The 26,129-nt window shown below is 41.6% G+C and overlaps 1 protein-coding gene across 1 annotated transcript in view; it reads left to right on the top strand.

Moving 5' to 3' along the window:
• ASTN2 (astrotactin 2) overlaps positions 1 to 26,129 on the top strand; it is a 289,840-nt gene that overhangs the window by 52,756 nt on the left and 210,955 nt on the right. Inside the window, exon 5 of the mRNA XM_063316464.1 lies at positions 11,671 to 11,858. Coding sequence (XP_063172534.1) covers positions 11,671 to 11,858 — 188 coding nt within the window. The remainder of the gene's footprint in view (positions 1 to 11,670; positions 11,859 to 26,129) is intronic.

Below are 26,129 nucleotides of genomic sequence, written 5' to 3'. Positions count from 1 at the left end.
AAACAAATGTCTCTTAAACAATTACCTACTTGAAGTGGGATCTCTATGGCCCTATCAGGATTATCCTGGCCTAGCTATATTACCTTGTCTGATGCTGTGAAATAATGCTGGACAAATCTGTTTTCACTCTAGTTGTATGATCACTATCCATGGTACTGAACTCAAAGTTTTTGATTCCAGATTCCAGTAATTAGAAGGGTGATCACAGTTTCTTGTTGCTTGGTGCACTTGTAGCTAGAACTGTTGAAAATGTCCCTGATGAATATATCCTTTAGATGACAACCTATTTGGGGGAAACTATCAAGCGGAGTGGACTAGAGGGCCAACTCCTTACCTACAGTAGTAAGTGCAGGCTAATACATCCTTCCTTCCTTCTAGAGTAGTAACTCCGACATAGTAAGATCTGAATTAATAAATAAATAAATAAATAATTTCAGTGCAATTATTACTAGAGAATGCTGATTTAGTCTTCCAGCACTTATGAATACATTTTCTGAGCCCTCTGAGCACTTAGAGCAGCTATATTTGTGAAGCCACCTTGTGTCTTTTGCTGGGTTGATGCCAAAATGAATGAACATTTATAAAAATAATAAAGGCAGGACAGAAAATAAACAAACAAACAAACAGGGAATCAATTCTGTATCCTTGTTTTCTGTGCTGGCTTCCAATCTTAGCCCTTTCCAGATCTTCGTCATCTTCTTCTTTCTAACACCCAACGATTCACATTTACTTTCCTAATACCCTTTTTTTACCTGTTTCTCCAGTCAAACATCTCTGCTTGCTAGCATAACCTGCTGTTTCTGTCTATCCCTAGATATGCTTTTTTCCTGTATTTTATCAAAATGAATGTGATGTGATCACCACCTTTCTCTTGTTTCCTCCATCTGCTTCTCTTAAAAATATCTGCCTTTCCAAATGGAGCTTCTCAAGATGGCCTGCAGAATCATTAAAGCTGTAAAATAATGTAACTCCAGCAGTGCAGTAACAACACAAAACGTACATGCTCTGTATAACATACAGTTGTGATGCTGTTGCGGAGAGCCTAACTTCAAAGCTGCAAGTGCTCTCTGGAGAGCTGAGATTTTATGAAGTTAATTTTTCAGGCTCAGTAGCAAGTCATAACATTTTGCAAGCAGAATATATAAACTCCTCCCCTGTCGTGTGCTCAGGCTGAGTTTTCCCCAGCCGCTATGAGCTGCTGAACAGATGTGTTATTCATAAAATTCTCTTGGTGGGAAAAGTTCCCCTGAGCCCTGAACATCTGTGGTGGTGTGGGGGAGGGGGAAGACTGTTACTCATCTATCAGCCAGAATGCTATGGGCACACAGGCTGGGGCAATGATCTGGGATTTCTCCCCACTCAATAAGGCAGCACGTATATGCATATATACTGTGTGTGTGTGTGTGTGTGTGTGTGTATACACACACTATATATAGATATAGATATAAAGGTAAAGGTAAAATTAAAGGTAAAGGTAAAGGTAAATTTTCCCTTGACATTAAGTCCAGTCGTGTCCGACTCTAGGGGGCGGTGCTCATCTCCGTTTCAAAGCCGAAGAGCCGGCATTTGTCCAAAGACACTTCCTCCATGGTCATGTGGCCGGCATGACTAAATGGAACGCCGTTACCTGCCCACTGAAGCGGTGCCTATTAATCTACTCACATTGGCATGTTTTCAAACTGCTCGGTTGGTAGGAGCTGGGACTGGCAACGGGAGCTCACCCCGTCACGCGGATTCGAACTGCTGACCTTCTGATTGGCAAGCTCAGCAGCTCAGCGGTTTAACCTGCAGCACCACCGCGTCCCCTAGATATAGATATAGATAAATAAATAAATAAATTATGGGGGGCTGGGTATGGCTGCCATTAGAAAAGGTTCCTCTGAACCAGCAGATCAATAGAGAGATGTACTGTATTATGGTGAAATGAATCAAGATTGGCACTCTCTGCCCCCTTGTAAAAATAAAGCAGGTAATTCCAAGAGAAATTCTAGAGACATTCTAAACTTAAGCATCTGGAGACTGAAAAAAGAGACATTTGCACCACCACCACCAATGGAAGGATGACAGGTTTTAAAATTTAGGTATGGATTCTTCCTGCCTGCCTGCCTGCCTTCTTTCCTTTTTTATTTTTTTCTAATCATGTGTGCATGATTGCTATTTATTAATTGTTAATCTGACTTATATCCCCCTCCTTTTTTTCCCCCCTTGGGCAAGGATTCCACACCAAGGAACCAGTGTGGCAGAATTATTAGGCTTAAACGGATTCAGATCCATGCTGATCCTTGAAGATCAGTCACTTTCTCTTAGCCTAGCCCTGGAAGACTCTTGTGGAAAAAGGAGAGAAAGTCATCTGATCAGTCTCTTCTGCTTCTAGCTGTAATTTACTGGAAACTGATAAATTAACATACAATACAGAAGAATGTTGTTTCTCAACATGGTCAATTTCCACACCTGTGGAGTTCTGGAATTTTCAATCATGGCCATGCTGGCAGAAGACTTTTAGGGTGGGGGGTGAAGTCCACACATCTGGAAGCTGAGCATGTTGAGAAATGCTGCTCTAACAAAGCATTCTTACAGGTATGTTAATATTTCAATGATAGGTAATCTAAAAGCATTTCATTTTCTTACATTTCTCCTTTTTTTTTCCCCAGTAAGAGTCATGAAGCTTCAGTGTGTGTGTGTGTGTGTGTGTGTGTGTGTGTGATGCAACATCTGGTTACTAAATATTCATTACCCGCAAGTACATCAAATTGCATTAGACTTTTCATCACTCCCAAGTCTCATAATGGGATTAATGTATCAAAGAGCTGGGATAAAAGATACAAATCAGATATGAATCAAGGAGGAGGGATATATTTTAACTTCTCTCTGTGTTACAGTTCTGTTTTCAGAACAAGGCTGACTTAAAATTATTTGTAAGCTTTGTAAATGCCCAGCTTTACCTTAATTTGTAGGATCTGTGCCTCCCCTCTCTAGATTTTTATTATGAAATTTGTGATGTTTTTAGCTGATGCTTCATATTCAGCTAAATTACAGTGGAATCTGTAAAAGGATTCCTGGCTTTATATCAGTCGACTGTAAGATTCCTTGAGGGCTGTACAGCAGGGGTACAAACTCAGAATCCTAGCTTAGCTATCTTCTTTTAGAAAAATCACAACATTATGCAGTCATACATATGAACGCTCAGTAAGGTTTTAGGTACACCTGCCTTAAAAAACCATGTTCTCCGATTTGCTAGTTGCCCAGGAACAACATCAAAATGCTAGTCAGTCTTAGGCAAATAGAGGTCAAACTGCAGACAGTTAGCAAAGTCAGGATGAGTGTGAGGGCAAGGAGAGGAAGGGAAATATTTCAAAGAATTTGTGATAGGGCATAATTGGCTCATGATGGGCCAACAGATTGGATCATCTGGCTTTAGGGAAGGAAACTGGAATTAGTCTGAAGGTAGCCTTTCAGATTTCTAATTCTGGGATTCCCTAAACGATGCCTTTGTTGCTTCCAGATGGTGCCGAAGCGAGTTCAGAGCCTAAAAGCAAAAGCATGTGTAGGTTATCACTGCACTCCATTTCTCTTCCTCCCCACTTGTCAGGTAGTCCCCTAGGAAAAATTCTACCCCCCGCTTCTTGAGAAACAGCACATTTCAGTCTTTGCGACCCTTTCATGCTGAAATATGTACAAGCCATTCCTGACAGCGCTGAGACTGTGACCCTGCTTTTGTCTAATGCAGTACAAAAATGGGTCTTTCAAGTTCCCAAAGGTATTCTGCCTTTTTGGGGGTGGGGTGTCTTTAATTCTTGATACAAGAATTTTTTTAAAAAATTAATAAATCCTATGGCTTTGTACATCTTTCCACCACTCTGCAGCCTCTCTGTCTGTCTAGGATACAAATGGAGTGAAGGAAGCCAGGGAGGTGCTGGTCTGTAGTACTTTAGATGGATTGTGAAGTCATTGATCATTGATGGGATCATGCACCCATCTCAGACTTGCTTGTAATTAAAATGCCAGTATTTTGTAGCCCGACCATAAGAATCTTACTGAAGTTTTCTTTGGGTAGGGAAGAGGAAAAAAAGGAAACCAGAAACAAATTTATGTTCATCCGTAGTTGAAAAAGAAATGCAGTAGAAATTTTCTGGCACAGATCTGCCTTTTAGTATTTGAATGTTTCTCTAGAATTTCTGCTGGGCTGTTGTTCTGTTTAATAGTCCCTGGTCAATGGAAACCTTGGCAGATGAATAAAAATGGGATTGTATGGTTTGGAAAATTGAAAATCAAAAGAGCCGTGTAAATAATTTTTGAGAGCTTCTAGCCACCTTGCTGAAACACTGGTATTATAAATAAAAGTAATGTACTTGAGACTGAATTACAATCCAAACAAGCCATGAGAAAGTCATAGAACTGCATCATGATTGCTAGGGAGTGGGGAGCAAGGAATCGTAACTTCTTGCTCAAGCCAGAGCAATGAAGACTATGAAAAGGTGTTGGAGGGTGGCTTTGGCATTGGATGTCAGTATCTGGGGATGATAAGCAAGAATTAAAACACACAAACACACACACACACTTGAGATAGCACCTCTAAATCTGTTGACCATTGGGGTGTTCTAGAAGCCAATATGATCACCATTTTTCCTTGATGGAAAGATGGGATGAAAAGTCCAAATAACACTGCAGAATGGGGAATCTTTCAGTTTTTCATTAGGAATTTTTGGGAGGTGAAAGGAAATAGGGCTGCGAAATATCCTAGAAGGAAGATTCTCTTCAATTATTTAAGTGAACCCTCCTTCAAAGTTGCTTCACAAGCAACTCAGTACCGCCACTTCTGAGGAGCAAAGCTTCTTTCTTCCGGGAGCCAGGAGAAAACTCTCCATGTGTACAGAAACTTCTTTTGGCTCCAGGAAGTTCTGGAGGAGACCTCAATTCTTTTATGAAGCCTAGTAGTTCATTGGGGCAGATGGAACAAGTCACTTCGAGACAGAACATCCTGCCTTGTACAGTCCAGAAGAAAAGTTGCGGTGTTCCCTACTTTTTAAGTTTTCAGCTTGACAGTTTAATGGGGTTTTCTTTACTCCCCCACTCCTTCAAGGGGGGGTTGGTGAGGCTTGGTGTAGCGGAGATGCAAGCCTTCTACTGCGACCTAAAGTCACTGTGCATCATAGCCAGTAGAGTTATGTACATTTGCATTTTTTTTATGAACTAGCTCTGGGGCATTCCAAAGGATGTCATAACAAAGGGATTCTGTACTTTCTTCTAGGGAAACCCGCCTTAGGAAATGAAATCAAAAGCTAAGCAGAGAAAAGAATCAAAACAAAACCCTCCCAACAGTAACAAACGTAGTGCATTGTGGCACCTTTTGAGATCTAGTTGTGCAGTCTTTTTCAGAGTCAAGGGAACACCATGAGGGGGTGGTCCCAAAAGTAGTGGGGCCAGGATGGAAAATGGGGAGATGTAGAACAAGGACTAGATTTGATTTAGCCAGCTAAAACCAGTTTCATTTCATTCCTGTGATTGCTCCTCATTTTCCTCTGATGATTACAATAGTAATTCAAATTTTTGGACCGGGGGAAGGTCTCTGTAACACTCCCAAGGGTTTGGGGAGGATGATTTTTCACCCCTTATCTGGTGCATCCCCTCACTGACTATGCTGTTCCCCCAATGTATATGCTCCCATCATTGGGGGATGTGAGCTCTCAGTTATTTCCTAAAGGGTGGGATTGAATCCATCAAGGAGCAAAAAATCAGATCAAGAGGGGACAGGCATTAAAAATTACAAGGTCACTGTTGGAAGTTGATCTGACAATGAGTTGAGTTGAGTGTGTATACCAGAGCAAGCAAAAGCACATGATAAAGCAATTGCACACTCTAGACTGCTTGTAATATATATATATTTATTATTAATATTCATGAGCATTATAAAAAAATGTATGCTCATGAGTTTCATGCACCATTGCACTCGGAGAGGAGAGAGAGGAGAAAGTGACCCATTGTGGAGCTGCAGAAGCTTCTAAGCATAGGTCAGCAAGTGAGAAGCAAAGATGACTATTCCATTTGCATGCCTGCAAACTTTCCCTTACTTTCCCTGACCTCTTTCCTCCCTGTCTAGTCTGCATAGATTCTTATCACACCACCTTCCTTCTCTTCTAGTTCTTTTTTTTTCCTAATCACTTAGGAAAGCAGGATGAAATTATATGTATGGTGGAGGTATTCCCAGGGACAAATGCTATGGGCAGAATAAGTTTATTTTAATAATAGCCTTGAGGAAATGAATAAAAACACGGTGGGCTGATGGTTTGGAAACAACAAAACAATGGAAATGTTTATGGTCAAAATGCTAAGGCCACTCTGCAACCTTGACATCAGCGGTTACATGCTAACATGCTTTTGAAACAGAACCACTTTAAAAAATCCTTTGAATGTTTTCAGAGTTTTAGCCACTTTGGGGCAAAAGAAGACAGGTAAAAAGGCTATTTTCATTTTTCTTTGTATGTTTTCAATACAAAAATTTGGGGAAGGAGGCAGAGAAGGAACCAGACTGAATGTTTGCTGGCTGTTAAAAAGGCACGGGCCAGCATTTTCTCTACCTTCAATATCTACTGTTTCATTTTATATTCATGATGTCAGCATAATCTGCTTTTATGTGAATAATTTTGGTTCCTGATGAAATGCATTTAAACCCTCTTGCTTTTCAGTTTGTTTGTAATGTAACTTGAGAATTTAGAAGAAATGGTGATATTATCCTTGTCTCTCTCACTTTTCTGAGAGAAGACAGCCCAACAGATAATCAGGAAACCCTTCAAAAGGTGTTCTTTTGGGGAAGCTCATAATCAGCTCAATTGGGTCAGCATCTTGAACAAATATTGCAACCTTTTGGCACAAAGTACTTAGGAAGTTATGGGTCTATTTTCTCCCTCCTTTGAGGGGTAAATATAATGCTGGGATATCAGAAGATTGACATATGTCATTTTCTTAGCACAAATGAATGGTAATTTGCTTATAGTGGTGAATGAACTTTGCCTTGATAATTAATGCAATCATATGGAAGAGAAGGAGAAGAAATCATCTTTTATTTTCTGCAAACTGCCCCAACTCATAGTATTTTCCAGTGTAACTGCAGCTGAGCTCCTCTTTGGAACAAGCTAAGGAATGATCTTAGTTTTAAGTATAAATAAAAACTCATGCCACACACAAACTCAGTTTCTCTGATCACCCTTCACAGTTTGTGAACCAAGACATAAATCAAACAGATTCTGGTAAGATTTACTTTGCAGACATTTGTTGTACAAAGAGAGAAAAGAATTCATACCCGACCTGCCAGTTTTCTCAGGTTTTGTAATATAAGGAAGTTCTCATTTTTTAAGAAGGTGATACATGTCTAGTTAGTCTTTTTTATTTTATTTTTTTCATTCAGAGAAAAGAAAGAAAATAAAATGGATCAGATGCATGCAGAAGTGATACATTTAGCAGAGTTTAAATAAAAAATCTTGCATATCTGGCCACTTTTGGCACAAATTGGCTCCAACAACCCAAAATTCATTGGGAGAAAAATTCACTAGCTTCACACATAGTAGTAAGCAGTGATTTATTCAACAAAAGACTATTGGCTAGGTTCACACAATAGGTACATTAATAAATTGTAGTTTTCAAACCAGAGTGGCTGTGTTCACAGCATCTTCTAAGGCCAAACCCAATAAAATTATTATGGTTTAGTGCCATCTGTGAACTCGATCTCTTACCATAACATTTAAATTGGGATTGCTGGTTCCCCACTCCATCAACAAAATGCAGCATCTGAAGCCAAGGTCAGGAAATTGGCTTGTGACTCCTGTCTTGTTTGGACATGGGAAGCCAAGAGATGGCTCAGATATGAGAGATTTTTTTCCCCCCTTGCTGGCGTTTCATGGTAATCAAAGCTGTGCTTGTTGAGAAAGTAGGAAGAGAGCTGGCAATGTACTGTGGCATGCTGGTTAGTAAACAATGGTGTACCATTATGGATAAACATGAGTACACTTTTCCTTCCAGTGGGAGTTTTGCTCACGCTGTCAGACTTCACACAGGCATAGCTATAAATCTTGACTGTTCAAGCACTTAAATTCTTTACTCAGGCTGATTCAGTAGAAGGTTCATGGGTCTAACTCGGCAAGATTAGCCTTTTTACTGCAGATGAGAATGAAGCCACATATACACAAAGTTTTCTCTGCTGCAGTTCATAGAAAACCACCTTTAATAGGGTTTTAATTTTAGGATTCCTTCCCTCCTTCTGACTCAATGGAAACTTGGCTGTTGTCTTAATGATTTTGGGAAGAACCTGATCTACGCTGACAACGATTTTGGGGGAAACCCCTGGTTTTTGCTTCACCAGTTTCATCACATACCTTCTCCCTCATAACGGTTAGATTTTGAATCTAATTTGGCCTTCTCTAATCACTGTTCTTCTTCCTTCTCTCTTCTTTGGCGAATGCTTCTAAGATGCTATCTCAGCAGATGATAACACACAGCTGACTTTGGCTGATCTTGAAACATCTAAGCAGGGACAGACTTGATCAGTACTTGGAGGGGAATCCACAATGAAATCCAGAGCTGAAGGCAGTGACACACACATCTGCATTGATCCCACACAGAACAAAACCTGCACATCCATGTCCATGCAGTCACCAGGAATTGAGTTCAACTCAAGGGAGCCTTTATTCGTCCCTTAAAGAATCTATCATCCAGCCAGAGTATTTATTTTTATTGTTCAAATTTCTATCACCGCCCATCTCCCCTGCCCCCAAAGAGTTGCCATTCTTTGTGTACCACTGGCGAGTCTTACCTAATTTATACTGGAGTTCGATATGAATCTTTAATGTTTGTTTATCAACATTTACATCACAGATGCCACACTGAAAACAAGAGTAATGCTGCACATGCCCAAAAGGCATATAGCTTGAATTATTCATTATTATTATTATTAAATGAGGGGGGCTAGAATGCCAAGCGAGGAGGAGGAAGCAGTGATGAACTAAGAATGATTTCAAGGGAAGGTAACAGCCATGGAGGAGCTAGAAATTCTACAACTGAGTATTCAGGAGGGATTTGGGGGAACACCAAATTTAATGTAAGTAGGATTTATTTGAAGGAGTTCTATCCTGTTCCTTGAGAGCCAATGTGGCATAGTAATTAAAGGCACTAGGGCATTGATCAGGAGACTGTGAGTTCTAGTCCTGGCTGAGGCATGAGGCCAACTGGGTTACTTTGGGCCAGTCTCTTTCCATCTCAGTTCTAGGAAGAAGGCAAGGGCAAGCCACTTCTGAAAACATTGCTAATAAAACTGTAGAGACATATCCAGGCAGTTGCTGGGAGTCAACATTAATTCAAAGGCACCAAAAACACAAACAGGCCCCATTCCTTAGCTCCAAAGAATTCCCCATAAAGTGGTTTAAAATATCAGGAGCATGAAGTTTCTTTCCTCAGGTTTGCAATCTAACCATCAGACATAGAAGGGGGAGGAAGAAAGAAGTGAGCTTTGACCCTAATTCTTATTTACAGCTGGAATGAGAGAAGTTTAAATAGCAACAGCTAGAATGATTGATGAGCTTAGAGTTGGTGGAAATCTAAAGCAGCTGGTCTCACACAAAGGTCATGGTGCTGGATGACCCTTGAGAGAAGTTACAGAGCTGGCAGGGCTGAACTGTTCTAAACTAGCAAATGTGGCTTTCAGGCTGGATCACGTTGTCAGCACCCATTGCAAATGAATAGAAGTTAAGTGAGGTTAATAAGGATCTATTTCTCTGTTCTCCCAGAAGATTCAGAGATGGTCACTAGAGACAGGCATTGCATGCCTTTGTTGCTAGGAATATAATCAGAGCCTAGGGCCACCAACTGTCCTCCTTAGGGATTCTAATTATAACGCTTCTGTCTTGGAGATGTCAATAAAATAATTAGCCATTGTGCCAAGTAAGGGGGTGTGCTGGACTATTTTAACCTTGAGGGGTTTTTTTGGTTTTTTTTTTCCCAAGAGCAAAAATGACACCTTGGTTTTCAATCAATTGTAGAATGGGCGGGAAACAGTTTTGAGTCCAGAATGGGGGAGGAAGAAAGCAGGTGGATGGACAGTTGAGCAAAACCCTTTGCAAAAGCCTCTGATTTTCTGTGTTGGGTTCTGTTCCAGCAGCTTAAGCAAAATGATTTTTAAAAGGTGCAAAAGAGAGGAGCAGAGCTAATGGGTAGGATAGGATGTAGCATGGGTACAAATATTTCTATAGAGGAAAAGGGGGGGGGGAACTTCTGCTTTTGGGGCAAAAGGACATGTGGGATCTAGACCTGAGCAGAATTTTTCAATGTTGAAGCACTGAAGCTTGTTCATGTTTGCGTGGTTTTCCCAAGGACTCTTGTTACAAACTATAATTCTCTAGCCTCAGGGAGGTAGAAGAGATGGAATGTAGCTCTACTTTTTCAAGCATCTGAGTGTCCTTTTTAAAATTTGTAGGTGCTCCCTCTGGAAGGAGAAACCGTTTTTTGCCCATATGACCTGGATATTCCTCCTTTTGTACAGTTAATTGCCGGTTGCCTATAAGCCAGACAGGACTATATAGTTGATATAAATAATGTAGAATCTGCACAACTGATCAAGGTTCACCAACTTATCTTAAATCAGTTCTGAAAGTGAAACATCCAGGCAAGAGAAAGACTTCCTTTGATTTAAAGTTGTGTTCCTGTCTTTTGCTTGATTCAGGCATAAGGGGAATATATGGACTTCTGCTGGATTGTCATTCAGTAGAGTTTAAACAAACCATTGTTCCCTTTGCTTAGGCTTCAAAAGATACTTTGGCTAATGAGAAGTGAAACCCTCTTTTCTTGTAGAAGCAAAACAGGCGGGTGCTAAGATTCACCAAGTTTTAGTAATGTAACTGGGAACGTTTTTTTCATTATCCCCAAACTGGTCAATGCAATTGGTCCCAGTAGGTGGCTGATGAGATTGATCCTTCCTTCCTTCCTTCCTTCCTTCCTTCCTTCCTTCCTTCCTTCCTTCCTTCCTTCCTTCCTTCCTTCCTTCCTTCCTTCCTCCTTTTCTTTTCTTTTCTTTTCTTCCTTATCCATCCATACATCCATTTTCTCTCCTGCTTTTATTATTTTTTATAAATAACTCAAGGCAGTGAACATGCAGTACCTAACACTCCTCCATCCCCCTTTTCCCCACAACAACAACCCTGTGAGGTCAGTTGGGCTGGGAGAGAGTGACTGGCCCAAGGTCACCCATCCAGCTTTATTGCCTAAGGCAGGACTAGAACTCTCCTACCATGCCTGAGTGGCTCCTGGGCTGAGAGGGAGGGACTGGCCCAAGTTCACCCAGCTGGCTTTCATGCCTAAGGTGGGACTAGAACTCACAGGCTCCTGGTTTCTAGCCCAGTGCCTTGATGATAATGATAATGCCAGTTGTTGTATGGATTATAATAATAATTGATTATCATTTTTCTAGCACATTAGCACATAGAAGTTTTAGGAGTCAAAATTTCTCCAAGGGTTTTGCAAGGTAAGACACCATGGAGGAGAAAAATGGGGAAGAGATGAGAAAGGGGAAATGGGTGGCAAAGGCAAGCTTAAGATTTAATTCCAGTTTGGAATGAAGAAGAGATGAACCATGGAGAGCTTTCAGCAATATATAAATACTAAACCATAGTTACATTTCTCTTCACACAGAGATGTCAGGAACAGTATCAGACCTTTCCTTAGTGCATTGGAAGCAGCAATGGCTGGAAAACGGCACCCTCTACTTCCACGTGTCCATGAGCAGCGCTGAGCAACTTTCCCGGGCCACACCACCAAGCCTGCAAGAACCTTCAGAAATTGTGGATGAACAAATGCACATTCTACACGTGTCTGTCATGGTGAGTGGTCTCTTCTATTTTCTTTGCCACCCAGGATGGTAAGCAGGTAACAAGGGGCAGCCTGCCATCTGCAAACTCTGCAGGCTTCTCTGATTAGTTGTGTGGTCCATTCTGGGTACAACTATGGTTGTTTATTTTAAAAAAAAAATGTTGTGATTGATGAAGGTTTTTCTGTGGGGTTCTGTAGCACATTGCCTGCTTTGATTCCAGAATCCTCCATTGCACATTGTTGTGTTCTGTTCTTCAGTACAGGCAGTGGCACAGATGGGTCACATCTGTAATGTGCTGAACATTTCTTCTGCATCTTTTTGGGTCTTTTTTTTTTTTTAATTGTTTCCAAAACAAAACAAAACAAAACAACACGTTGGCGGAACCTTGATGTCTGGGCTAAAGTGTTCCTATACTTCAATAAGTTATTGAAAGGCTGAGGGTTGTGATGAGTGTCCTGCTTTACATTGTAGAATCCTCCCTCTAGCTGTCTACAGCTCCCCCATTTCCATTCAGTCCCAAGGGGAGACCTGTGGGTGGACCTCTTGAGATAGGGAAGATGGAGAAGGGAGAGGGCACAAAAGCCTGTTTTGCAGGGGGAAGCAAAGCTGTAGAAAAATGAAGACTTACTCTATGTTTGCAAGATTAAACAAAGAATAACATATTTAAACAAAGACATCAATTTTCTTCTCTTTGAATGTGTTGGTTAAGCTCTTTCTGAAGTACTGTGCCAGTGGGATTTGGGGATGTTCCTTTTAATTTGTATTGAGTTCATCTGCAGAAGATCTCTGCTGCAGATTAATTGTAAGCTTTAGGTCTGTATAACCAAATTCTCCATGTCACAAGCAGCTCAGTGAAGGAGTTTGGAGAGATGTGGTCTGGAGGGCAGAGAGGAATAGTAGGCAAGAAATGGGGCACCTTTGTGGTCAAATGTCTTGTAGAAACCATAGCCATGCGAACTGAAGGCCTCATGGCTGCCACAGTGTTCTTTTCCCACCCTGCATTCACTCAAAACAATGAGAAAAATGCTTACCGAATGCTCAATACTATCCAAAGTCAGACTGCTCCCATCAAACAAGTGTCAGTTCTGCAGCCATTTTCGCTGTTCTCTCTGAAAGGAAAACAAATCAGTTGTTACCACATTCTGGGAATGGAAGCTTTGTCATCTCAAGATTTGTCTCATTGTTCATGGATCCTTAAGCTGCTACTTACTGCTATGCAGGCTTTCTAGAATTGAGCTGACAGCCTTTCAAAATGGAAGAGTTTTGAGTGGCGTTCTTTATAAAGAAAGCAAGTGTGATGCATTAAATTTGTACTCCACACCCTTGTATAAGATGTTCCTGCTGGGTAGTTCTGAGAGGAAGAGCCTTCTGAAGCAGCAGAAATCCATTCCCAGGAGAGCTTTGCAAAATATCCCTGCACAAACTGTGCCTTGAACAGAATGGTAAGTTTGGGGTGGTCCATACCTGAATTGTAGGGCAGAAATATTTTGGGTGGAAACAGTAGAAAGAAACCAATGATATTTTGGGCAGCTAAGGGGGAGTAGGGAAGAAAGGCATGGGAAGACCAGGCAATGGGTTAGTTATGGACACTCAAAGGCAAGGAACTCAGTGGTGATGACAGCTAAGGAGAGGTATAGAAATGAAGTTCTGGAAATGGAAATGTGGAAGCCAGGGAGGCTAGTGGGCTTGTGGACATCTCAGAGGAGGAGGGAGGGAGGCTAGGTTTACCAACCTTGCCCTCTTCATAGGGCTAACTACCTACAGACTTCATGTAGGCTGAAACTCAGAATAATCAAAATGTCCCTAGTTGGGTTCTACCAAGCCACAGCCAACCTGGAATGATTGGCAGAGTTTCCAGAACACAACGTGTTTATTATGGGTTTGAAAGCAACCACATTTTCTTTTTTGCACATCCTAATTCCCAATAATCCAGCGTCAATATTTTCTTCATGTATTATTCTCTCATTCTGATTTATTTATTCATTTAGAAAATATATGTGCTGCCTCTCCCTTAACAGCTCTGGACAGCATGCAACAATGCCATCCAAGCAATCATAATCCATTTTAAGCCATTAAAACAAGGAGAAAAAGCTATTTTGATGGAAGATAAATGGTCTTCATTTTCCCCCTGAAGTGAAAGTCATTTTGATGAAAGTCTTGTGGGTGGAGTATAATGTTCTTGAACTTAGTTATGGGCTTCCCAGGCAGTAGGTAATGCCATTGCCTTTCAGGTATATTCATCCTCCTTTTGAGGATAACAATCTTTCCATCAGTAAGAAAAACTTAGTTAAGTCGTAAACATTTAAATGGAAGGAAAAGCTGCTAACACACAATTAAAGTAACTAGCAAATAAAGAGAAGGAAATGAATTCAAGCTTTTTGGAAAGGAATGGGAAGGGAGTAGGAAGGTATAAGAACTGTCTTTGGTGCTGAAAAGTTTTAGAATAATTATTCAGCCAAATTAATCAGGGAGAAGATTTCATGTGACTTTGTGTGTGTGTGATGGAAGAACAAGAGAAATGCAGTAGAGTTCAAGTAGCAGTGCTTGAACTGCCTCATCCTGTCACCAACATGTTTGATGGGCCACATCAGCAGTCATCTTAAGGAATTTTAATCTACTTTTGTCTCAGAAGTGAGAGGGGAAACATCCTAAAAAAAAAGCCCTTAGCGAGTATTTACAACAACTGAAACAATAATTAAGCAGGTGGGGGGCTAGGAAGCAGCAAGACAGTTGAACGGCATATTTTGTTTAATCCGGCACTTTGTACAGGAAGACTAATTAGTGGCTTAAAATGTTTTGACACAAGAAGCCCAAACAATCATCATAAAACACAACAGACATATGCCCAGGACCTTGAAATGACAGATGACAAACTGGGGAGTGACAGGTTGTTCTATCATTCTAGGGAAATCATTGAGTTAATGGAAGAATTACATCTTCTGAAATCCACTCCACTTCTGTTGCAGGAAAGCCTTCCAATTTATCAAAGGCAAAACAAACATTAATTGCAGCTGGCTGGTAAATTTTCCAACAGCCTTGACCTTCGTTGAATTTTAATCCCAAGCAGATAAGATTTACTTCTGCACACAAGAGGAAACAACACAATTAAAACTCCAATGACAGCAGAGATTATGGCACCGAGGGGTGGGGGTGGGGAGTGCAGGGCAGGAGACGGCAGGCGTAATGACAAAAAATATCGATTCCTTTGTGTTTTACATTGCAGAAATAATGAGTAGGGGTGTGCATGGCATGAAATGTGGGAGATGTTTTCTTTCAAACCTGGAAGGAAACCATCACACTTCAGAGGTTCTGTGGAAGTATTGCGGGACGGAAGAGCTAAAAATCAGAAATCTAAATCAGGTTTTAGATGAAATAAAATCCAGACAGGATGAGTAGGGCAAAGCTGCTCTTCCGCTTAGCAGCTTCCAACATAGCATCTCCTACTGGCCTGCTTGTTTGAACATTTTCCAGGTCTTCCATTACTCCTCTTAGTTGCTGCTCCCGTGTAGCATCTTCCGTCAGCCTGTTTTTCCACCCCAATATTTCTCACACTTTCCCTTCCCTATTGCTCTGAGCTGCCCCCCTTATATATCAATATGGTTTATATCACTCTGGGACACCTCTCCAATCTGCCCAGTGCCTTTGGCTATTTTCACATGAACAAAGCTTCCCATTTCAACCCATGCATGGGCCAAAATGCCAGAAACCAATGTTCTTTCATTTAAAAGTAAACTTGGGGTATCAGTACCAACCAATCTCCCCCTCCCTCCCATTTTATCTCCTGATTTCTCCCTGCAGAGGGAAGATGCTGGGAAGCCTCAACTATCAACACAAGCTACCATATATGGGCTATAAAAATCCATTTGATGGTAGTCAAGAAATGCAGAAAATCACTCTTGCTGCCATCTCAGGCTCATTTAAATGTTTGATTTATTGGCCCTAATGATTGACCGGACAAAGAGTGCCTTTAATTCTCCACATATCTGTAACGTAGGATATTTCTGTGTATTTTAACCAGGAACCAATTTTGGATGAAAGTGGGGATATTAATGTAGTAAATCCACACCCCGTAGCTCCTTGGCAGCATGAATGGAATTACTGTATACCTTTTTAACTAATATTTCTAGCCTGCCCATTTGAGACATTTTACATTAAATAATCAATAGCTAAAAACATAATATAAATCCTAAAAGCAAAACACCATTAGTCATAGTCAAAGGACAACATTAAAACATTATTTAAGGACAAAAACACAGAGAACAACCTTGAGGGATAGATCAGCCTACACTACAGTCCTTCACATTAATCCATGTGATGGCAGAAGTAGCAACGGTGCCTCAATAAGGATGCAGCAAAATCTGTTCCTTCTTCCACCACCCAGTGGTGCAATAGATCTCCCTCACCCGTATGTTTTTAGCCATTCCACATAATGGAAAAGAGAGAACTAACTATTCTTTCTATTTTCTATCAGGAGTAATACCTCCTTTCCCAAAAGCACACTTCACACTCAACCACAGGTAGTCCTCGCTTAATGACCATTTGTTCAGTGATGGCTCGAACTTACGATGGTGTTGAAAAAACCGACTTACAGCCAGTCCTCACACTTATGACTGTCACAGCTTCCCCATGGCCACATGATCACAATTTGGGCGCTTGGCAACCAGTTTGCATTTATGACCATCACAGCATCCCATGATTGCCATTTTCAACCTTCCTGTCCAGCTTCTAGCAAGCAAAATCAGCAGGGAACCACATGATTTGCCTAACAACCACATGGTTTGCTTAACAGCCATGGTGACTTGCTTAACGACTGCCACAAACAATGTCATAAAATTGGGTTGGAGTCGTTTAATGACTGCTTCATTTAGCAACCAAAATGCTGGTCCCAATTGTGGTCATTAAGTGAGGACTACCTGTATGCTATCCTTCTCAATCCACTTTTCACTTATATTTCTCTCCAACACATGCAATATCCCCTTCCTCCACACTTCTATCTCCCACCTTCCTTCTTTGAACTCAAAGGCACAAAACCTCAAATTTTCTTCTTCCAGACCATTTCTTAAAATCCACCAAGTTGTTTCCCCTCCCTAGTACATACTCCTCCGGAATCTGCTTTATAGTCATCAACTTTCCTTTTGCTACTTCACACTCCATCTTAAGTGGCTTTGAACTTTGTCCCAATAAAGTTGACTTTAGCCACAGGGATTTAATACCAACTGAGCACGGATCACCACCATTAGCATTTCCTACAGCACTCCCCAAACACCAACCATTTTTTTTAAAAAAAGGAGGGAGGGATACACACTACTGTTAAGCCTCACAATGATGTTGCTGACCAGCCACAATTTGCAGAGGAGGGGGGGATACATTTTTTTTTTTTCAGTGATTGTCTAATAGTTTTCTTCTCATGTATTACTAGAGGTAATTTAAGCCTTCTAAATAATTTTGCTCCGAAGAGAATTGTACCGCTTAATGAAAATCGCATTTCCAAAAAGCAAATAACATTCTGCAGCAGTATGGTGCAGGTTCTAATTCACTTAATCCAAAACAAGCTATCGTGCTTTGAAATCAGCAAGGGGAATGAAAATACACACACACAAACAGCTTATTTTCCCTACCTGCTCTTGTTCCATTTGATGTGTGTTTTCTTTCAAAGGAGAAGAGAGTCCGGAGAAATTCTCAGGGGTGGAAATGTGCCTTTGCTTAGGGAGAAGGTGACTAGCTAGGGGTTAAAAATTGATAAAAAGAAAAAAAAAATACTTCCTTCTTTGCATGACACTAGAATGGGGCTAGAATAATTTTTTTAAAAAACCCTGTCATCTTCCAGGGACATTGTTCTCCTTTTACAATGGCTGCAGCTCTGCTTAAGGAAAGATTCTGAATACATTCACGGATGGCCATAAAATCCCACTAACAAGAGGTGTGTGTGTGTGAGAGAGAGAGAGAGAGAGGGGTGGGGGAAGAAGAGAGAAACAACTTCCTCTTTTTCTCTTCCTTTTCAAAAGCAGGATAAATATGATGTTAAAAGCATCATTTGCTTGAAGGAAGCTTGGGTTTTTATTTGTCTTTTAAAACGTTGTTTCTTGACAGGGACACCAGTTATGCTAATACATTCATACTAGTTTGTCAGCAAGAGGCATTAACAGTGTTATTCCTGCGAATATGTTAAACACTTTGGAACAGTTTTGTCTGGCACCATCTCTCTTCCTTCAAATGCACAGACACCCCAGTTTGCATCATTGGTTAAATGTGTCACTGCTCTTTTCACATTTCCTTTCTGCAAATCTTCAAGCTGCTCAAGTTATGACCTCTTTAAGTTACGGTTAGGCAACCCATGTGGTACATGCCTATCCAAATCCTGTTTGAGGCAGCCTCTAGAGTTCTCAAGAAACTGAACTTTGCTGGCCAAGTCTTGAAAAGCAGAGGGGCCATTTGAAATCATTGGAAATCCCAGTCTCCAACACTGCAACACTTGGTTGCTCTTCCTAGCGAAGTAAATTTCAGTTGCCTGTAATGCCCAAAGATGGTCAAACTCTGTGTTGCAATTTCCAGGTTAAGAAGCAACCCCCCTCCCCACTTTTTTTTAATGTTTATGTTTAAATATTATGGCACAGAGCTATCTATGTAGCTGGTTAAATGTCCACGTTGAGGAGAGCTGCCCTCACCCTCAGCTTGGGACTCCATCTCCCAGATTTCCCAACCAGCATATAAATTAAGGTTCCACCCCATCTGAAGGGCATCTCCAAACATTTGGGAGCTCTCTGTTGTGAATGAAGGGGAAAGAAGACAGGGGTTTACTAAGGCTGAGCCTGAAGTGAATAACTTCCATGGCTTGCCATCCTGGGTGTGTTCCAGCAATGTGCAGAATTTAGACTGCAATGGGCATTGTTTGGAAAGTTTTTGTCCTAGATAAGTGCCCCCCAAAGACCCATTCTGTATGATTAAGCTATGAGTATGGCCTGTTCTGTCCTCGAGATCCATCATCATTCATGTCTGCAGTGAGCTTGTCAGCTTTCTCTCTGTCGTCAAAATTAATTATTTGAACCTGGCAACCTCATTCCCATGACAGGATGAGACTCAGAAGTCAGCACCAGACTGTTCAGGAATGACAAGTGCCTGGCCTGGCCCAGAGGAGAGGTGACAGTGGCAGCAGGCAGAAAGAGCAAAGGAAGAACTGCAGCTGAGTCTCAGTGGTTACTGCTTCCTGCCTGGAAATGGGGGAAGAGAGGACCTCTTCAACCATCAGATCCCAGTGGTGGAGCTGAGAAGACTTTTCCAGTCCCATCAGTGGTGTGCTTCCTTAGGATGGGGAATCACAATTCATTTATTTCCCCTCTACTCAAGGATGGTGGGAAAATGTGCGGGGAAAAAAAATGCACAGCAGTAGTTCGAGGAATGAAGTGACCAAATGTCTGTCATCTCCTGGTAGAAGCAGACCTGCGAACATTTCTCTTTCTGCCTTCCACACTCAGCAGTCCTAACTGCTGAGATTGTCAGGACTACCTGAGAGAGGAATTGAAGCAAAGCTAATGAGAGAGGGAACCTGAGGCCACATAGGATACAAGGGCACTCTCTGGAGAAAGCAAAGTTATAATGCATTTTGACGTAAGTGTCAGTAACTGTGGAGTGGGCGGAAGAACACAGTATATAAAAACATCAATCTGCTCCATCTGTAACATGAAGCTTCAGTATAGTTGCTTGTTGCAAGAAAGCACAATTTAAAATCATTTTAGCCTTGTTTCAACCAAGTTTGTTCCTATGAATCTATTATATTCAATTATTTCTGGTACCTCCTCTTCCTCCTCTGCCTACGTTCTGGATATTGGCAGCAGAAATGGGGTAAACACACACACACAGCAGGGACTTACTGAACAAGCTGAGATATCTCTACTCATCTGTAAAATTGCCAAACTCCCAGCATAGCATATCATGAAGTTGGCCCTTGAAGTTTGTCTGAATCTCCTATATGGACAAGAAGGAGCAGCCAGCTGCTTCTACAGATGGGTTACAACCGGTGGTTAAACAGCTACAAGAAGTAGCTATGAAGGATAACCATTCAAACCCCTAGAGAACTTCTTGGTGAATGAGTATAACTCATTAATGGATATATAGAACTCCAGATACAAAGGCAGACTATTGCAGTGGAATTCATATGCTTTCTTCCTGAAAACCTTTGGCTGGTAATTGTAGCAATCACTATATTGCATTAGATAGCTTGTACTTCAGACAATCAAGGCTGTCTATAGATAAATTCATGCCCTATATTTCTTAGTTATAAGAATTAAGTACGAGATCCTGATTGAAAGGCAATATATATCTGAACGCCTTTTGCTGTGGGCAGTGAGGCAAGACTAAAGCATTTTGGCTTCCCAAAGCTGGCAGGTTGACAACTACAGGCCAAACAATGTTGCAATAATTCATCTTGTTCAACTTGGTGCCCTCCAGATGTGTTGGGGTGACAATTCCAAGAATACCCATGAATGTGCCATGTGGTAAAGGCAATAGTTGGCTTGTCCCATTGACTGATTTCCAATCTATTGCAGCCCAAGCACTGATCTGTTATGTACAAACCCTGTGGCCATGCTGGGTGAGGATTTGGGGTTGAACTCCCTGCACATCTGGTGGCCATACACGGGAGGCACAAAGTGAGGAAAAGGATGCTTTTTATTTGTAATTAAATTTGTAATGTGTCAAAGCATCTCTGCTAGGAGAATCAGTGGGGGATGTAAACCCCTGGCCCAGATGTTGAAGAGTGAAGCTGAACGTTGAGCTAAACTGTATTAATAACAGCAATAATAGACTCTAAGGTTGGCTCTGTTGGCTGGCAACACCACCAGATATTCCTGCCCACTTTAGCTTTAAACAGGCATGTTTGCAACAGCGATCTCATTCCCTTCCCTCACGTGGATCCCACTGCAATCCCGCTTGCCACAAAACGGCTCGTTCTTGACTGAAAACATGCTCAGCCCACCTTTTGAAATGATGGGATTTGGAGAAGAAAGGCAGACACATGCCTTTGGAAATGGCTGAGCTTTGAAGGAGGTTACAGGTTTTGTGGATATGCTACTCAGCCCCGGGAGGGGGGGGTGCGATTCTGCTTGCACGCACCCCTCCAGGCCTTTCAATCACCGCAGCTTCTGTGGATTGGAAAGAGAAGGCACACACCTGCACGTCTGTGTAGGAGCCTGAAAAAGAAGAAAATCAGGTTCTGGGGGGGGGGGGGAAGAGCCCAAGGCACTGAAATGAATCTTCTCTCCTGCACTTTGGTGAGTTGAGGCAAGGAGGAAAGTTGAATAGCTTTTTGCAGACAAGTTAGCTTCCCCACCTTGAATTATCTGTGCCTAGTTTCTAAAAATCAGGACTCAAGAACTGGGGGTGGGTGCTTCCACTTCTCTTCCAATGCACACATCCAGTTTTCAAGACATTCATGCAAAGCAGTGTGAGAGAGAGAGGGAGAGAGACCCTTAATTCAAACAGTTTTCTGGCATGGTTTCAATGGAAGAATAGCTGTTGGGTTAATAGATACCTAATTGGAAAAAGAGCCAGTTTGGTCCAGTGGTTAAGGCGCTGGGCTAGAAACCAGGAGACCGGGAGTTCTAGTCCTGCCTTAGGCATGAAAGCCGGGTGGGTGACCTTGGGCCAGTCCCTCTCTCTCAGCCCAACTCACCTCACAGGGTTGTTGTTGTGGGGAAAATAGGAGGAGGAAGGAGTATTATATCTGTTTGCCACCTTGAGCTATTTATGAAAATAATAAAGGTGGGATTAAAAAACAACAACAACAATCTAATTCTCACAGATTTTGGCTACATTATCAGAATTTACTTGCAGATTGCCTCCTGAAGTGATACACTCTTATTGCAATCAAAGTGAATATTTGTAGCTCAGGGTTGAACTGTTTTCTGCAAGAAAACAACAAGGCTCAGAGAGCACCAAGGACTCCACACTCTTATTGGCTGGAGGAATCTAAGCAGAAGAGTGCTGTAGCTTGGAAGATTTAGCAGGATCCCTTATAAGGTAGACTAAATGACCACCGTAATTCGTAATGTTGATTGTTCTGTATCCTGTGTTTCAGTTTCCCTTTCCTCCCATCTCCAAACATACCTTCAAGACTGTTAGTCCCACCAACATTTTTGCTTCATGTCTTTCCCTGCCAAAGTCTTCCTCATTCTATGATAGGATTCCTTTCTACCATCCTGGAGGAATTTGGGTATTCATGGGAGAGGTGAAACCTAGACACTGAAAGAACTTAGATACAACTTAGTAACATGCATGAAGCAAGGCTGTTGCATATAAATGTCACCCATTGACCTTACAATTGGTTCAGTGAAGATTTACAGAGATATCTGAATGGAACCATTTTGTCCCATGGATGTTTTGGAAATGGGCCCCCTGGAATCTGCTTTGCTCCTGGTGGCAAAGTTGATAACTCTAGGATTTTTTTCAACGTTTCCCTTTCCTTTTATTCTCTCTGCTCGTGATGCTGGCAGGTGACAAATGTGGTTTCTGTTGGGTTTCAGGACAGGGCTGCGTGCCCCGACTGAGTATTTCTGCTGTGGCTTGTCTTCCTCTTCTTAGCTTCTCCCCTTTTCTCCCCTGGGAAGATCTGCTCACCACAGCTCGCGCCTAGCTCTATCCTACAAGGAGGTGCTAATGACTTTTTAACACTCTGTAAAGGCAGATTGGCTAGATTGAGATTCAATGTTCTTTCTGGGTTTTAGAAACAGAATTCTCTATTATAGCACAGAGGGATAGCCAGCACCTTCCCCACTTGCTGTCTGTATGATTTGGAAGCTCCAAGTTCCTCTCTCAGGGGCAAGACACCCTTGTTGCCCACTGTGGCTCCCTAGTGACCTTCATGTTTCCTGATAGGTGAATCAGTCTTGTTAAAACCTAGCATGGGGTTGCTTTGCATCAGCCTGCAAGCAGCTTTTCTGCTCTTCCCCAACTGCTGCTGTTCTGTTCTTTGCTTCAAAACAGTTCTTAAGGAAAACTGTAGGGCTAAAGAGCCACTAAACCATGTAATCTGCAATTTGATTATCTCATGGCAAAGCTGTCACTGAATATCAACTGACAGTTAGGCAAAGTAGGGTGGTCTTGGGCATCAGGTCTGGAAGGAAGAGGCAGCAAAGAGGTATTGGGGGGGAAAGGTGGAGTGGGGAGTTATCTTGCTCTGCTCAAGCGTGTTTGGGTTACTATTCCATCATGTGTGCTGATGTGAGCTGTAACAGACATTTGGATTGGTGTTGATACTTGAAATCCAGGGAGAATGCTACAGTATTTCACACCATGCATTTGGCATTCCAGCTTAAGACTATTGCAGTCAATACATTGGGATTTGTCATTGCATCCATCTCTCTCTCTCTCTCTCTCCCTCCTGGAGATGAGTTCAACTGGATTCAAAAGCTTGCTCATCCCTTCCTAAAACTTATCAGCCGAGTTCCTTCTAATACTGGTCTATTAGCTTTGCTTGCTTGACTCCTACGAAAGAGTAACGGTGTGGCTCAAACCTATGGTGGAAATGGAATCTAGAAATAAAGGATGTTATGGTCTTTCTAGGGGTCCATCTCAACAACAACAGGACCTGCAAAACCTATACAGTAGTCCTCATTTAGTGACTGCCTTGTTTAGTGACTGTTCACAGTTATGATGGTGATGAAAAAGTAACTTTGTGAACAGTCCTTGCATTTACGACCTTTGCAGGTCTGTAAAACAAAGGAAAGCTGAAGTAAGCTCATAAGCGCAGTTGTGGTTTTACTTATTGACCACTTCACTTAACAACCAAGCTGCTGGTCCTAATCATGGTCACTAAACAAGGACTACCTGTAGAAGACTTGCTACCTATTTGAGTAAGCTTTAGATGCCAGAAAGGCAAAAGCAAAAGCTGACTGGGGTGTATACAGATGCATTACGCAAGGCAAATTATTTTTTTCAAGTGGAGGGATTTAAGCATACCATTACTTTTTTCAAAGTGCCCCCTTAATAAATTGCAAGCATCTTTATTTTTTCCCCCTTCCATTTCTTCCTCCCCCTCCTTTGCCTCCTCATCCCAGTTTCCTATAACTGCCAATTTTTCCAGGTGCCAGACAGAGTCTAGAAGCCAAGTGTGAGGAGACAGCTTGGAGACAGTTTTCTTATCAGCTGTCTATTGCAGAAATTTTGATGCAGCTTGTTATATGTAGATCCTTTCCTACCTCATCATGGCATATTCCAGGAGGCTGTCTAGATGGCCCAGAAGGAAAGGACCAGCTTGTCCCTCTTTTTGAGCTTTTTTACCCCTTCCCTTTTTAATCCTTTGCTTTGCATCCTGGGCAATCTCCCGATGTGCAGATTTCAACTCCCAGGATTCTCTCCAGTGGCCACTCAGGCTGGGGAATTCTGGGAGCTCGTCAAGAGGTGGGGAACTGCAGATCTGAAGAACTGCATGCTGCCTTTTTGCACTGCTTTTGCACACTCCTTTCTCCCACAGTTGAATCTCTGAGTTCCTTCAGAGGCCGCAAAGTTTGCATGGACCTGTTCAGATTTCTTCTGGAGTTTCGCCCAGCCCCCCACTGGGAAATGCACTTATGCGTGTTGTCCATGCTAGCAAATTCAATTCCTTTATTTTCATCAGTGCAGCATTATATACACAGACATCCTTCCTGCCACAACCCATGCGATTTATTTGTCTTACTATTGTTCGACAGAAAGGCTTAAGGATTTTGTAACTCGTGAGTAATGAAAACACATTTCTTGTGCATGCATTCTGCTTTCTCAAACAGTATTTGGAAGAACATCACAAAAGTAAACATTATTCCTCCCCCACCCCCTTCTTTTGGGCTTTACTCTTTTAGCAACTAGATCATGTAGCAGAAGCCTCTGAGAAGGAGGCATTCAGATTTTAAATGCCACCTGGTACTGTGCATTGACCTGGCATCAAATCTCCTGACATTGTATTTGGCATTAAATAGAAGCTGATTTCTCTTTTATGGTTCCTCTGTTAATCTTTTCAGCTCTTGGTGGGTCAACAGAGTTAGTGTTGTCATAAAAGGATGAGAGGAGGCATCTTAATGGAAATTTGCTCCCTTTATGTACAAAGGTGGAAGATACTGCTTTGATTCAGGACAGCTCTGTTGGCTCAGTTGCCACCTGGGTTCCTTGTTACCTCCAGGGACACACAAAATATTTGCAGGATCAATGTAAAAGCAGATGTGAGATTCCACTCTCTTCTTGTGGGATAATAATAACAATTAAAAAGAACCGTTTTTTATATAGCGACTTCATTAAAAATTACAATTACCAGGATAGAAACTAATACAAACTAAAAAGAAAAAATAGAAAGAGCAGAAAAGGAAAAAAAAAAATGGAAAGGAAAATAGAAAGGAAAGAAAAGCATTTGTGGGTGATCTCAAGTCCTCTCCTTGTCTGGAGAGGAATTACAAAGAGCTGGGTCGACTTGCTGGCTCTTCATTCCACCTGGCTGTTGGCTCCACTTTTAGCATCTTCACTTCGCTATTTCTTCCCCAAAGTTTAAAAAAAAAAGACAGTGCTAACCACTGCTGATCCAGACAAGGGGAACTGGTCATGTTGAAGACATCTGATAACTTTGGGGATTTGTAACGATGCGAGTGAATGGTTTCATCCTTTATTTGACCTTTCCCTCTCTGGATTTTGTGTCTTTTTGCCAAGAACTCTGGAATGAAAGGCTTGGTGGCATGTGAATTTTTATTTTATTTATTTATTATTCACATTTCTATCACCACCCATCTCCCCCTAAAATTTTGCCCCAGAAACAGACACACATAGACACACACATTCCAATCCTTCACACCACCCAACCTCTAGGACTCTTTGACTGTGTTCACATATCATGCAAAAATGATTACATACTTTGGAGGATTTGATTTAACACCATGTGCGAACCTAGCCATGGGAGTATTTAACCATGATTTTTGGCATAGCATTAATTTCAAACTAGGCCAGTGGATTTAGGCATAGTTAAAACAATCACTAACTTAGTATGACATGTGAAACTTCCCCTCTTGAGCCTGGATCTTGCTTGATTTTGTCTGCAACCCAGACATCTCCATTATAAAGCTGGAAGTGCTTTTGTCTTCCAGAAAATGGATAGCGGCCTAAAGGCCTCAGCTTCCAGAATGGTTCCCATTTTTTTCCCCCTGGTAACACTGTCAATCCCAAGGCCAGGGTTCACTTTTTGACATCACATTGATTGCAGTATTTGTGAGTCATCTTTGCAGAGGAAGTTATAAGCTAGTAAAAAAGAAAATTGTGACAGGGCTGGCTA

Source organism: Candoia aspera, chromosome 16 (assembly GCF_035149785.1).
Source record: "Candoia aspera isolate rCanAsp1 chromosome 16, rCanAsp1.hap2, whole genome shotgun sequence".
NCBI classification, from domain to species: Eukaryota; Metazoa; Chordata; class Lepidosauria; order Squamata; family Boidae; genus Candoia; species Candoia aspera.
Note: the sequence above shows the minus strand (reverse complement) of the source record. Positions and strands in the feature narration are given on the sequence as shown.